Below are 15,639 nucleotides of genomic sequence, written 5' to 3'. Positions count from 1 at the left end.
ATGTTTTTAATCAGCAAAATGAAATTAATGTTCTGCATTGTATCTTGTTCATTAGCTTTTCTTAGTATTGCATTTGTTGTTAACATCCTAACATCCTATGACATCACTAACTGTTGCTGTTGCTGTTGCTGAAAACCTGGTCAACACTTTCGTCTTTTCCCAAATTGACTGCTGTAATGCCCTACTCTCCGAAGTATCTAAATTAACATAGAATAAACTACAGTATGACCAGAATTTGGGAGCCTGAATCCTGACCAGGACTAGTACAGGTGATCACATTGCTGCTATCCTGGAATCCTTGCACTGGCTTCCTTTCCGTTCAGGTTTCATGTTGACTTCAAAATCCTCATGTTCACCTACAGTATAAGGGTCTTTATAGCTTAGACCTTGTCTGAGTTACTTTCATCCTGTTCCCCACCTCGCAGCCTTCATTCGTCAAATTCTGGTCTTCTATCTGTTTCCCAAGCCCGTCTACACTCTAGACAGAAGACAGGGCCTTCTTCTGCTATATCTCAAAGCTCTGGAATTCTGTCCCTAATGATATCAGAGAGTCACCTTCCCTAAGCTGTTTCAAATCAAGACTCAATACCTTTTTTAGAAGGGGTTTTACTTAACTGGTTCTGTGTGTCCTTTTGCTCCTACTTTAGTCCATACCTCTTTCTACTACCTCCTCCCATTTGTACAGTATGTTCATTGCATATATTTTTCTTTTATTTTGTTGTTGTGTTGTAAAGCTTTAAAGATTTGTACTGTGGCTTTGAGAAGCCACTTTTACAGGTGCTACATAAAAATAAAGTTTATTATTTATTACTACCCAGTCAATCACAAATACCAGTTGGTTTGTGCTTAACACACATGTGCGTAAACACTGTGGATGATATTATATGAGTATAGACCTGTGCGCAAATTACACATCCTCTACTGAAATAAGTCCTCTCTTCTCTTTAACAGGTTTAATAGTATGAAATTCAAATCAGTTACTTTCATCAACTGCACCTTTCAAAACTGCTACTTTGATAATGTTACTTCCCTGGGCACTTACTTCAGGAGCTGTGTTTTTATTGAAAACTTCTTCGTCAACACTGGTAAGCCATTCCAAGTATTGGATTGGTACTGTTCTTCCTTCACCATGCCAGGACACCAACCTCTTTCTTAGAGGTGCAACGTTTCGTAGGTGCAAAGTTTACTGGTGAGAAAGGCAATTGATTCAGAAAATGCTGTTTAAAAAGGACATTGTCAGGTGAGGGATCAGAAAAATGATAAAGGTTTGTTCTTTAAACCAAATCTTGTTAAAAGATTTGTTAATTTATGATACAAGACTATATTGTACTTTTCAAATGTTAGTTAGTAACTCAATTAATAAACAGAAAGAGGTAAAAAACTGGGGACACTGGTCACCACATCTGGGCTCTTTTTGGCTTGTTCTCTAGTTTATGGAAGAGTCTGTGTCTCTGCTAGTACAAACTATGAAGGTTTGACATTTTCATGACCACTTAAGATTTTCTAAAATTTCCAACAATACACCATAGCAAATAGCATTTGTGAAAACATTAACTGAATCCTAAATAACATGCATTTGACTTCTCCACCCCACCATATAAATTAATCGCAGGAAAAGAAACTTTAACTTCTTTTCAGTTATTATCATCAAATATTATCATCAAAAATGCTTGCTCTTGTTAGTCAGTTTGGTATAAAATAACAAGTTTTATTTTTGCCACACCCTTATATACAGAGAGCACAGCCCTTCATTGACAACACCTGTGCTCAGTTAACTAAAAAAATCTTACACTTGCTCTTACTTATCTAGTGGCCCATGTAGTGCCTGCCCTTTCCTATGAGATCCTTTTGCTATAAACATAAAATAGGAAAAATTACAAGGGGTAAAGACTATACTAGATTTATGGTCCATAATAGATAACCCCTACAAATGATCACATTCTGTCATAGGGGGATGTAATGTGTTGTTTTTATCTTCAGTGTACAGAGCTCATTGTGAAGTTTCAGGGGGAAAGCACTAGAATCAGCTTTATCTCTAATACTGGAGATGTTATTGTACATACGCAAGTCTACAGGCATTGGTACAATTTGTGATAACTTAATATACTGAAGAAAGAAAGACAATAAAAATATTAAGCAGGTGTGAAGACAAATGAAAAAGAAATGCAATCATACAGTACATACTGCATAAGCCTGAATATACAGTACCATGAAAATAACATGTACGCAAGTAGGCATTGCCCCAATCATAAACTTATATTAAATCAGTGACTTAAGTAACCATGCACTCCTAAGCTTAACAGTTTGAGGAAAACAGCTGATTAACTAAAAGTTTTTTTTAGACGTTTGGAAATACATTTGTATCAACATAGAAAAAGGGAAAATGCTTTCACGTAAATGCATTTGCTTACCATTATGCTTACCGAAGAACTGCAATCACACCAAGTGACACATGACAAATAGTTTCAATGCACCAGAGGGGTTTAAAGAAAATATAGATTGGATTCTGGAAGCCTGCATGCTGACAAACAACAAACTGCAATCCACACATCTCAAAGTGAAGTCATCTGGGAAAGTGCAGAATCGAAGGGCACTGTAGATTTTGGCTGACTCAGACTCCAGCCCGAGTTAAAAACAAAGTAACACAACATGAGCATAAAGCAAAGTGCAAGTGTGTCAGAATGGAAGTGTTTCAAAGGAACAACCTTTGCCTGAAGGCTTACTTTTCAGAGACGCTGTACAAGGAATTTACTAGATTATGCAAAACACATACTGCTTAGTTCAGTGAATCTCTGCAAGCTGAGTTTTTAATAGTTATTTTACTTTATGGAAATTGTATTGTGTTACTTTTCACATCAGCTTTTGCTTTGGTCTAACCTAGAGCACAGTGTTCCAAAGTCACATTTACAGTAGGTGTTGGTGACATGAATTTGAAGGTACTTAAGGAGATGTTCAAAGAATTATGCCATCCATCTGTAAGAGTGAAAAGAGGAAAGGTGTTCTTGCAGAGCAAAGGAATACTATTGCATGACAGCTGAGTGTGTGCTTTGCAGCAGGGGGAGATGGGAGTAAATGGCTTTTTAGAGGTATTCCATACTTAATGCAGCTGATATAAGGAAGATAAAACAGGGAAACCAAGAACATATAATGCAAGTGAAAGTGAAACTCAAGGGAGAAAAGGCACTTTCCACTGGCATCAGAACACAAATAAAATGTCATACAGCATAATTGTATCACATTATTGTCTTAATATTGTTTTGGAAAACAATTTGCAGTTAATCTGAAGATTGAAAAAGTAGAGCATATTTAGAACTGAAGCTAAAGGTTTTACCAGTGGACACATGCGCATGCACTTAATATGAAGCGGAATTGTTTGTGTCTCCTCTAATCAGACGTCTTATTTCTCATCAGACATTGATGACTCCAAGTTTATCAACACTGAGACAATAAACAACACATTTCATCAAAACAAGACTGGCTGTCAGATGACGTTCGATGACGACTACAGTGCCTACTGGGTATATTTTGTCAACTTTTTGGGGACATTGGCTGTGTTGCCAGGGAACATAGTATCTGCGCTGCTCATGGATAAAATTGGACGCTTGACAATGCTAGGTAAGGGAGGAGGCTATTTTGGAACTAATAAGGCTTCCAAATATTAAGTGCTCAGTTCAGTTCTTTCTTTGTATGTCTTGGAAGTAAACACAAACACATTTTAGCTAAACATAAACATCTCCTGTAACTAAAAACAACCTTTTTACTAATTGTAAAACTAAACTACTACACAAAAAAACAACTTGGTTTAATGTAGAATCCTTATCAACATGAATGCAAAGACATGGTTAGACAACCTCGGCACAGTGTTTCTTAAGTATTATTTTTCATACAAATCACAAGCATGAAAATACAGGGGATAAAGGAAACTTATTACTCTTATTTGTGGTGCAACATTAAACAAATTACTGGTAGCTGTGCTTGCAGTCAAGTTGGTCAGTCAGGGTCTTATTCTAATTGCTTTGATTAATAAATGTCTAGATGAGGGCACTTGTCTCTAATGATTTCCTTAATGAAGGTAAAGTGAAATCATGGGAAAATAACTGGTCGCAGTCTTGTGGGAAGCATAGAGATTGTTTGCAGAGCTCTGCAATATAATTTTTCTAGGCCTAGAAATTATACAATAGGTAAAAGAGAGCTGTGCAACCTCTCTCCCATGTAAAAGAATATGACATTTGAACAGAACATCTATAAATGCAAGTGTTTCCTTTCTCCAAAAAGTCTGTAAAGGCTATGTCTGTCTCTGTTATGTTGTGCAGGTGGGTCCATGGTTCTGTCAGGAATAAGCTGCTTCTTTTTGTGGTTTGGAACCAGTGAATCAATGATGATAGGAATGCTGTGCCTTTACAATGGCCTTACTATTTCTGCTTGGAATTCTCTTGATGTCATCACTGTGGAACTCTATCCAACAGACAGGAGGTAAGGGTAACAGATATACAGTAGAGATGACTGCAAGTGTAAAGTGTACCATTATTACAGATCACTGCCTATTTTGTTTTTCTTATTTATTTTGTCTGAGTAAAAGTGATTAATGGGAATATTAAAGACTGAATTAAAGTATAGAATTAAACATTCATTTAACAATATCAATATTTTAATCAATTCAGAAATTGAAGTTCAAGGGAGCTCCCACTTAAGGAATATGTCTAAGTGTTAAGTTTCTACTTTAAAAGTGTTACTGTACTGTATAGTTAACCACAGAGTCACTAGTCAAGCTTATATATAATGTTCAAATCAATCATTTACAGATCCAATAATCTTGTTTTCATAGTACCTTTAACTAGATAGGTATTTAAAAACCTTGAGCTTAGGCATTTCTGATTTGGTTAGGGAGCTGTTGAACCTCTTCACAGAACTCACAGACACCTGTGTCTATACAGGGTTTCAGCAAAGCTACAACACCCTCAAGTTAATGATTTTACTCACTAGTATTTGTGACCTGTAACATAATATTGTATTCTGACCCAAATATCCACAATTTATTTATATAGTGCGTTGCAGTAAAAAAGGGGTATATATACATACAATTAATTAAGTCAATTATCCATAACTGAGATGGTGATTCACTTATTGTAGCGTAATTCCTCCTCTTTTACCAACCTTGAGCATTCTTAGTTGATACTGTATCTACTCACATTGTACTCGATCTGATCTTCTTTATTTATCCAGGTTTCTGTAATACCAATAATGTCATAATCCATTCCCGTAATGGCATACATAATCACCTCTAGCAATTGAGTTGATTATGTTTATTTACTTCATTTCGTCTAGGTGTTTCGGTTTGTTTTCCAACATTATGTACAGTAGGCGTTCTATTTCTCCTGTCCTTGTTGTATAAGTCATTAAGATGTGTCACATGTCTTTGATAGTGGTGAACTGATGATAATGTATAAATTACTGGAAAGGCTGGTAATAAAGAGTTTTGAAAACAAAATGATGAAATAGCTTTAGTGTGGATCATTTCACAAGCCCTGTTTTATTGCATATAACAGTTTTAGGTGTGATTTGTTGACATTCCATATTTCATTTAGAAACAGTGGCAAATTGATGGTTTTTATTGATGAGCTATTCTTTTTCTCTTTGTGTGTTTCAGGGCAACAGGTTTTGGATTCTGCAATGCGCTGTGTAAATTAGCTGCAGTTCTTGGTAACCTTATCTTTGGCTCCTTAGTTGGCATCACAAAAGCCATCCCCATTCTTCTGGCATCCACAGTGCTGGTCTGTGGCGGACTTGTTGGACTTCGACTACCTGACACGAGATCCAACGTCCTCATGTGAAAAAGCACATTTCCAGGTGCCTAAGTGGGGAACTTAAGAGGTGCAAAAGGCTTAGATATTTTAGAATTTTCCATGGGTTTGTTTATTTTGCTTTTATGAACAATTCGCAGTCAGCGTTAAGAGGAATTGTTTTAGTCCCTTATTTCTACATGTATGCTTCTGAGACAGCAGTAAAGTAAACATGCTGAATAAATTTAGAATATGTTAGCTTGCTTAAACAAGGAATTGTAAGGTAGATGCGTCCTTGATGCAACTTGTTGGATTATTCAACTTTCAGTTAGCCCCTTCAGTATTTCTTTGATCTCACATGGATTAAACACTTGGCATAAGACCCAAAGACAGTCAGATCACCATTTCCACCTGTCTACATTGCATAACTATTATTTAGAATTGGTTTTATCAGCATTGTAACCCTAAACAAAGTACAGGAACTTAACATACTGAAAAACATTTATATTAGTTGTTACAGATTGGTGTAATCATTATTACTGGAGAAACTTGACCAATAATAAACTATTATTACATTATAATGAACTATTATTATAACAGTTCGTATGCTGTTAGTTATGAGCATACAACTATTCTATTGAGCTGCACCACTCAGTTCTTCAGGTTCCAATCACTAAATAATTGCAATATCATTAGAATGTCAAAATTGAAATACCTATAGGCCCTTTTAAGACTTAGTGTGAACCTACAATTGAATTTTACATGGTTTAAAAATACATCTGTATTAACAGTTTGACTGTTAATAAAAAGGAGATCCACCGTTAGATTTTTAACACTTGAACTAGCATGTATCCTTAAATTTTCTGAATTCCCTCCCTTTGGAATATATTGCTATCCCCAGAGCTGAGTGAAGGCTTTTGCCTTTTTAATGATAGGGACTAATAGATGAAACATCCTGTACTGGACCTATTGTTTTTGTAAAGTAATGTCACAAAATTTGTAAGACTGTACCTCCCAATATGTACAGTAAGGTTGTGTATTTTTAGTTGTTACTTTCTCTGTCTCTTTATATATTTTTAAAGCACATACTATACCATTGAATGTAATGCTGCTACTATACTGTACATGATGACTCCCCCATCACATTTACAGTGATCTCTTGCTATTGCTGTTCAGTGTATTGTAAAACACTATAGTTGTGAATATCTAAGCCTTTTGCACATTTTTTTCAGATTTATGAATAAAAGGCCATACAAAATATTAATAGTAATAATAAGTGTAGTAAACATTCATGGCTACTTTGTCTACTGCTTCAGTTTTAACAGTTAGCTTCCATTTTCTGCATATTGAAAAAGAGGTCAACAGAGATCTGAATCACACAAAAACATTGTGTTTTTATATGGTTCCTTTACAGTATTTCACCAAGCTCAATGTTAAGGGCTTCGTTCTCGTTGGATTTTGTTGTGAATAGACTAAATGCCTCCTCTGTGGCAGTACTAATCGTTCATGCTACTCCTCCAAACACATCCTTTAAAGCACTGAATGGCCTTTTTAAATGTTGTGCCTCTCCTTCAGTCGTTTGTCCAATAGTTCTGTTTTTTTTTGCTACCATTGTACGTGTTTTAACACATTAGGTTAAGTCAGTCAAAATGAACTAACAGAATTAATTTATAATAAATGCTGTAATTTCCATCCGTTTTAATTACTACATGTACTGTATAGTAAATAAGGAGAATTCTGATTTAAATTGTGGACAACACTGATTTCACATTGTTTCATAACATAAATAACAGCAATTTTAAGCCACTAAAAAGTGAAGTAGGTTGGAATACTTCCTGCATTCTAAGAGAATAGATTATTCAGTGTTGAGTGGCATCTAAGAAAACATTTCATGAAATAATGTTTTCGACGTGTTACATGCATGATTTCCCTCTCATTGCTGCCTGTAAGTATCTGACAGTATCTGACACTGGGAAGACAGTGAAAGAATCTCGTAGAGTGACTGACAAATTTTGAACTCATGTTAATTTCTCTCAATATAACATGCTGTGTACTTGATCTAATGGCTTCAGTTACATAAAGACATGATCTTCATGACTACTAATCCAAGTCGAGTTTTTATGTCTCTGTTACTGAAATTTCTGTGTAACATACAGTAGGTACCTCCCTATACAATTCACCAGTAATGTCTTTGTCCTCCAATGTGTTTGTTGCTTCTACACTGTGTAACTGTGGCTAGTGCAATATCCATACCACTGTGTGAACCTTCAACCTCATGATGTCCATCAGTTTGCTTGTATAAACTCCCATTGCCAGGATTCTTAAAAGTACAAGTACGTGAATAAATAATGTGCATTTTTGGAAGTTTTTTTTATTTATTTCTGTTTTACTGTAGTTTAGTGATGTAAAAATCTACACCAACCATTTGAAGATCAAAGGAAAACAAACACCAATTAGAACGGATTCTACTGAAAAAAAAACATTGCAATTAGGACGGAGTTAAACCAAAGGTATACTCCAGCCACCACCTCTGTGGGTTACTGAAGTCTTTAAAGTTTATAAAGTCTATATTAAATGAGGTGTGTTTAATCTTTGAATCACAATGGTTAGAGTAGTGCTAAATTTTGGTTTGTTATAAGACCTATGTCTTAACCAAGTGTATTGCAGTATATTTTGCATTTTAGTATTTTTTTTGAAAGAATATTGTTTGCTTTTTTTATGGACAGAATGTATATATCAATAGATGTTATCACATTGCTATTATGTTATTTACAGTCTGGAATTTGTGTATTTATTTGCTTCATTTACTGAATTATCTCACTTCTTTTCTTATTAACTTGTGACTGCTTTGTGGGACATCAGTCTCGGCAATGGCCCTGTACATTTTCACACTGCTGTGTACCCTAGAAGTGCAAGACACTCTCGGCTATTATGTGTGTTTGCATGTGTGTAGCGACTTCTTCCACTTTGCCTTTGATTTTGTATTCTTTAGAAATACACGGATTTCACAACATGTGGATGTATCATTCTCGTAAGCTCCTTGGTGTCAGGTTTGTGGGCTTTACTTTAACTTATGTACTGTATTTATTTTGATCCATTTTGTTGGAATTAAAAAAATATAGAAAACAGAAAAAAAGCTGTGTCTATCGTTGTGAAAGGGCATGCCAATCGTGGGATGACTGTATGTATGGTACAGATCTATAAAATACGTGAAGGTGTGTATAAAAGTATTTGCCAAATACCTGTACTTCAACTAACGTCTAAAGAAAGCAGAAGGTGCAATGTACTGTAAATCACATAGAGGTGGATGCATTTGTGCATCCTCAAGTATTAAAATAAAGAGTTATGTTCTATATAATAAATATGGTGTGTCTACTGTTTGACTTATACAATTAAGCTGTTTGATGAGGCATACATTAATGTTCTTATGCCACAAATCGTCCAACACATCTTTGTAATTGTTTTATGGATAACTTACCAAGGCTCATCATTGCCTGTTAGAAAAACAAATCTTCCTTTTGCTGGTTTCCTGCACTACAAGCACGACAATACTAAGCAGATTCTAATCACAGTCACACAATAACAGAATAAAATACTAATGTTTCTGTGAAGTACATGATAAAATAAAATCACTACTTTGTGTGTTGTTCTGTATTGTGGGTGTGTGGGGGAGGTATGGTGAGGAAACTACAGTCTGTATTTTGGGGATTCCTTAGAAGAAAGATAATTTAACTGATAGTTTTAAAGTACACTGACTACTTTACTGACCGTTTCTTGCTTTGCGTTGAGCGTATAGTGACAAATTATTGTAATTCATAAAATGGGAAGCATCCTGTAGCAGTAAAACCCATTTTTGTCCAATGTTTACCATGTTAAAGTAAAAACAACAATAACAAAACGGGGGGAAATATTTGATTCAGACTTGACATTCGACCCACATGTGCAACATAATGTCAAAACACCATGCTTTCACCTCAGAAATATTACCAAACTACATCCAATGTTTATGCTAACTGGTGCTGAAAAACTGATTAACACATTTGTCTTCTCCCGAATGCTCTACTCACTGGGGTTTCTAAATCCGCATTGAACAAACTCTATTATGTCCACAATTCAGCAGCCGGCATCCTGACCAGGTCCAGTGAAAGTGATTATATTACTCCTATCCCTCCTATCCTGGAGTCTTTGCACTGGATTCCTGTCAGGTTTCGTGTCAACTTCAATATCCCCATGCTCACCTACTGTATAAGGCTCTGCATGGCTTGGCACCTCAGTACCTGCTTGAGCTACTGTTGTCCTACTCCCCACCTCACAACCTTTGTTCTTATAATTCTGGTCTCCCATCTGTCCCCCAAGTCTCCTACACTCTATGGGTAACAGGGCCTTCTCCTGTTTGCCCCAAAGCTCTGGAACTCTCTCCCTAAGGATATCACAGAGTCACCTTCCCTAAACTCTTTCAAATCTAAACCTAAAACCTTCTTCTTTAGAAGGGCCTTTATGCAGCAGGTTCTGTTATTTACGCCTCTGCTCCTTCTATCGTCTGTCTGCACTCACTGTGTATTTTCACTGTGTATATCTTCTGTATTTTTTGTTGTTGTAATTCTGTAAAGCACTTTGAGAAACCACCCTTAAAAGTGTTATATAAAATAAAGTTTATTATTAACCATTTATTTATTATACACTTAATCTTAAGATGCACATCCACACAAAAGCTTTTAGCCTTAGGAAGACTTTGATTGGAGTTTTTAAGGTATATTGTGTACATCCACATACAATTTAATATTTTAACATTTTGGAATCTCAAGGAATGTTGACATGTTAATAGTGAACTTATTTAGTCTAAAGGTGGGTGATTTTTAGGTGGACAGAGGGATAATTTCTACTTTGCAAAGGCTGCAAGGAATACAACTCTTTATTAGTCAGTGTTTATGGGAAACAACAAATTTATTATGAGAAACAAATATCTTACGATTGCACAAGTTCTCGCTCGAATATTATAGACTGACACTGAAATTGTTCATGTCACTTCAGAGTCACTTGCGTTTGGTCTCTACTGCCTACAGTTGTAGCTAAACTGTTCTGTTCACTTTTTCCTTTAAGAAATTTAAGACAGGCAGTTCTTTTAACATTTTGTATCCCAATATCCCCACCTAGTGGTGCATTTAGTTACATAGTACAGTTAGCAGATGAATTACCTCAGCAGCATCTGTAGGTGAGTCACTTTTTTCTTCTTGATGTTCTTGATTGGAGCACACAGAGGTTAGTGTAAGGGAAACTCAAAATACTATCCTCCTCCACATTTTTACATTCATAAAAACCACGGAGCAGACCCCAAACACTTTTATCCCGAGTAACACAATCCATGAGTAAATTTGACAAGAAGTTCCACACACCCACTGTATATTATTTTCTTGCTTCCATAATAGGTAGAACTTTGGAATGAACTAGTGTAAGGTTAAGTTTGATTAGTAGTTCTTCACACCCGAAGAAGGCTCCACAGCCAAAGCTTTATGTTTCTTTTCTTTTCCTTTCAGCATGGAATAAACCTTCACCTGTTCTTAGTGTATGATTATCATTATTAAAGAAAAAAGATTAAGACTGTAACCAATAAAATATTTAACGGTAAACTTTGTAGCGAACAAGTGAAATACAGAAAATGAGTTAATTTCTTAAACCAGAAACGCAATGAAACCAGAAATTCAAGCTTGAAAGTTCAAACTGAATACTTTCAAAAATAATTAAAAAAAAGAAAATACTGATTGTACAAGTATTCACCACTTAGCTATGGCAAATGTGAATTTGAGCACAAAATTAATATGAGAAACCTATGGTATAAATGAGTCTCAAAGATATAAATGAATATCCCTTTGAGCAGTGATGTTTTTAGAGACATTTTACTTTTTTGGCCCATTAAAGTGTTCAGTTTGAGCATACAGATTTCAAATAAAAATATTCACTTGAAAATATATAGACATCATATGTACAGTAATTCAACAAAATGGGACATCATTAGAAAAGGCCGATTAACTTTATAAGGCACCGGACCTGTAATAAAGCTTATTTTAAAGAATGCACAGGAGGTTTGAAAAATAAATGGTACCTTTACCCTTTAATGCTAGTTGATCAAAATGATTGATGAAGTCCCTCCAAATTCAAGAATAAAATTACATTAAATCTTTCCACTCAAACATGCTGATTGAAAGTGTAATATAAAATCATTTTACATCTTTAGAATTCACCTTGATAAGCTATTGCAAGGACAGGAAAGAATAAAAGATTTTTTTTAATTGTAGGTGGATGTTTAAGCATGACTGCAGTGTTCTGAGATCTTGGCTCTGCCTGAAAATAAAAAGAATAACAATATTTTTTATATACAAATTTCATGGAGGATAAAAAAGCTTCAGAAATACCTATAGTAAATGTTTTTGCTTGCTTGTTTTATAGAGATATTTTAAGATAGCTAAAATTAGATTTATCAGTACAATAGTGAAGCAAAGTTATTTATATTTCTAAAGGCAAATCAGACAAAATAGCAAGAAAATAAAACAATTCTAACTATGCCAACCACACATTTTTCATATTAACAGGAAGCAGAGCTGTGATATTTCGTCCTTTTTTTACTGGAATAGGAAAACTACAGTACAGTCCATTAAAAAGCATGTAAATTATACCCAACAATACAACCATCATTCAAAATAATGAAGGTAAATCCATTTATCCCTAATCTATTAAAAACCTCATAATGGAAAAGTGAGTTATTTTCAACATAAATGTCTGAATGAATGACATCACTCCTGCTCATATTTCTTGGCATAGTTGGTAAGGTCCTTGTGCTATTTCAAAGTTTAGAGCTCATTTAAAAAAAAACATGGTTCTGTTTCAGGAGAAATACAGTATTCTTTCTCTGTTGAGATAGAGGGCAGATTCCAACTCCAAGCTACACCTTCTACTGATACAGCAAGTTATTTACTGTACACAGCAGAACAGCAGATCAGTGGATGATGATGTCTCTCCAGCTCTACATACAGCCTTGGAACATTGTTTACATTCTAGCTGTTTACTTGTACATTGTCTACTGTTTGTTTGTATATTGTCTTGATGCACTGTCTGCACTTCATGCAATCTAGAATAATTTTAGAAGATAAAGCTAACTGATAAAGTGCAGTTACATGTATGAAGGAAAGTGGTGCATTTCAATATAAGGATGTATACAAAGGTCTTTAAGACAAGAGCTCCTGTGGTGCATGCATTGATACACAGCTAAACAAATATCCAGTAATAAGGCTGCAGTACATGCTTCTTTTACACATAGTTTCCAGATCCATTTAATCATGTCCTACTGTTACATGAACACACTGAATCTGGTTTCATGATCTGTGTCAAGCTCCAAGAGACAAGAATGAACTATCTGCTGATTTTTTTTTATTAAATGCGTATCACCTGATAGACAAGACAAGTGCTTCTTTAAGGGATGGGAGATATGGATGCCAGCCTCTCCCATTCACAACAGCACAGATGCTCAAGGGTGTGGTGATAGTATGTAGCCTGGCGCTATTGTGCTTTCAGATAACACCCTGATGCAGCGACCCAGCCTGTTTTTGATGAATGGCCTCTTTTTCACAAGATCACCTTGAACAGGACATCAACAAGAAACACATGCTGATGGATCCAAACACAGTTAGCAGGACTGTTCCCACTGATGGAGTTGTTTTAAATATCTTGGAAGCGGGGAATGACAGACGTTTTGATGTCTTGGATACTGAGTTAGGCCCTGGTGTCACATGGCCCTCACAAATAATAAAAGAGATATTATGTAAGAAACTGATTTCACCAAGACTATTAAAAGTCTAGAATCATACGCTCACTGTGTCCTCCAAAACTATTGCGACAACAAAGTCTATATTTATTTTGCTTTGCAGCCAAGCAATTTCTATTTTTGATTGTGAGATAAATGTAAATAATAGATACAGTATAATATGTTAGATTCTTGGACTATTCAATACAAACTGTGTCTTTGTAAAATAACAAAACAATGCATACATATTTAAAAACTTAATATTTTATTTAAACCGGAAAAGCTTAAACTGGAGATTCTAAGGGTGAGATACATTATAGCCAATGTCAACGAAACCCACAAATTCAGTAATTGGTGGAAACGCATTTGGTGGCAATTAGTGCGCATGCAATCCAAAGTTTATTGCCCAAATTAAAGTGACATCCTGATTTAGAGCTATGTGTCATTTTGGTTTTGTTAAAAAATTGAGAACTTAATTAAACAATTACACATCAACATTAATTTCTTTAAAAGTAGTCACCTATAAATCACCTTGGAGCCTAGTTAGAAGTCTTTCAATTATACTTGGAATTCCAGAACTAGTGTACAGTATATAACACAGATTTTTTGTTTTCATGCAACAAAATCAGAAGCCTAGAAAGCTGCTTAAGACCTTTAAAACAACATGGAAACATTCATCTTTGTACTTCAGGGCAAATTCTAATCTGGCTTTTCTAATGATCAAACATGTACAGCGGTTTATTCCAGTCTCTGTAACCGAGTACCTTGGTTTTAATTTGTAACTTTATGAAATATTAGTTTCTTTTTACTTTCATCAAAATGAGGATTAAAGGCAAGTATAGTTTATGCTCCATCCACCTAAAACCTTTCACAGCCCCTCAACCATTACTCAGCATACAATATTTGCATGCATTTTCTTTCATTAAGATTGTCATGCTTTTTCAAAACAAAAACATGTGTCAACGCATGCGTCTCTCGAAACACCCGTTTCTTAAAACACAGAACAAGCCTGCTTCCCTCTCCTTTTTGCTAACCGCATAATGTATAATATTTAACCATGTACTGTCACGTGGAGTAGTGGTTCCCGCCTTTGTGTGCCAGGCCCTCGGCAAATAAAATATTTACAAAAGTATTTTTAAATATACCACCAGGGGGTGCTAGGGGGTACTCTCTTTTGTGGTAACAGAGCAAAACGTGCAATAGCTAACGGGGCAGGGAGAGGAAACGATTGGTATGCTCAGCTCTGTGACAAGAGCGAAGCAAAGGTGCTTACAGAAGGGAAGAAGGGGCTTGTGAATGAGAGAGAAGGAGGTACAGAGGGCTTGGGAGTGTGAAGCTGTAAGCGTACAAACTTTCAACATAAAGTTTAATCCCAAGATAGTGCGGGGTAAGAAAAAGACAGGCTGTTTAACCTGCCATCAGTTACATCTACAGAAAGCAATTATTTCTTTCATCAACTTTTAAGAACGTTACACTGGAATAACTGAAACAGGATGTACTATGAAGAAAACACGAACTTACTCAGACCACGTTATGGATGTAAGTACTTTATTCTTTTTCACGTTAGGTTCTGCGTTACTGAACAATCCATACGAGCGGCATGAGAGAGATTTGCATGCATATTTTAAAGCGACAACATCGTTTCATGTTAGGAACTGGAGCGCAGGTAGTTTTGTAGGTGTGGTGTCGTTTCGCAAAGCTTTCCTAAGTTTCTACAGGCCATTGGGGACAGCGCACACGTTATTCTTTTGCTTCTTTCTCTAGTGTACAGTTATTGAAGCAAGTTATTTGTAATTTTGGAAGAACTTTGAGAAGCAGGAAGGTGACAAGGTGAAGTGTTGGTAGAAGGTACAATACAGTTGTAAACATCGTTCTGTAGTGCTTAATAATTACTTTTAATTGGCTGCCTTTCCTGGCGTAATTGAAGAATTATTTTACGTGAGGGGTTGCTAACATTGTAACTTATTCAGAACACCGCAGGTGCACATCCTGTTTAACACAAATTTGTAATGTGATTTAATTCAAACAACCTGATCTTCACGTTTTCTTTTGAGTGTTGCTACT

General features: G+C 35.6%; 2 protein-coding genes across 3 annotated transcripts in view; both read left to right on the top strand.

The window, feature by feature from the left end:
* The window catches only part of sv2ca (synaptic vesicle glycoprotein 2Ca), a 104,696-nt gene extending 95,554 nt beyond the window's left edge, over positions 1-9,142 (top strand). The window contains exons 10-13 of the mRNA XM_006626713.3: positions 952-1,085; positions 3,412-3,615; positions 4,314-4,473; positions 5,648-9,142. Coding sequence (XP_006626776.2) covers positions 952-1,085; positions 3,412-3,615; positions 4,314-4,473; positions 5,648-5,831 — 682 coding nt within the window. The 3' untranslated portion in view covers positions 5,832-9,142. The remainder of the gene's footprint in view (positions 1-951; positions 1,086-3,411; positions 3,616-4,313; positions 4,474-5,647) is intronic.
* A 5,637-nt stretch (positions 9,143-14,779) lies between these two features.
* The window catches only part of iqgap2 (IQ motif containing GTPase activating protein 2), a 112,745-nt gene continuing 111,885 nt past the window's right edge, over positions 14,780-15,639 (top strand). Inside the window, exon 1 of one of the 2 annotated variants that reach the window (XM_069187186.1) lies at positions 14,780-15,114. In XM_069187186.1, coding sequence (XP_069043287.1) covers positions 15,069-15,114 — 46 coding nt within the window. In that variant the 5' untranslated portion in view covers positions 14,780-15,068. Of the gene's footprint in view, positions 15,115-15,325; positions 15,424-15,639 lie in introns of those variants that run through there. The other variant, XM_069187187.1, reaches the window with a different exon arrangement.

Source organism: Lepisosteus oculatus, chromosome 3, assembly GCF_040954835.1.
Source record: "Lepisosteus oculatus isolate fLepOcu1 chromosome 3, fLepOcu1.hap2, whole genome shotgun sequence".
Lineage (NCBI taxonomy): Eukaryota > Metazoa > Chordata > Actinopteri > Semionotiformes > Lepisosteidae > Lepisosteus > Lepisosteus oculatus.
Note: the sequence above shows the minus strand (reverse complement) of the source record. Positions and strands in the feature narration are given on the sequence as shown.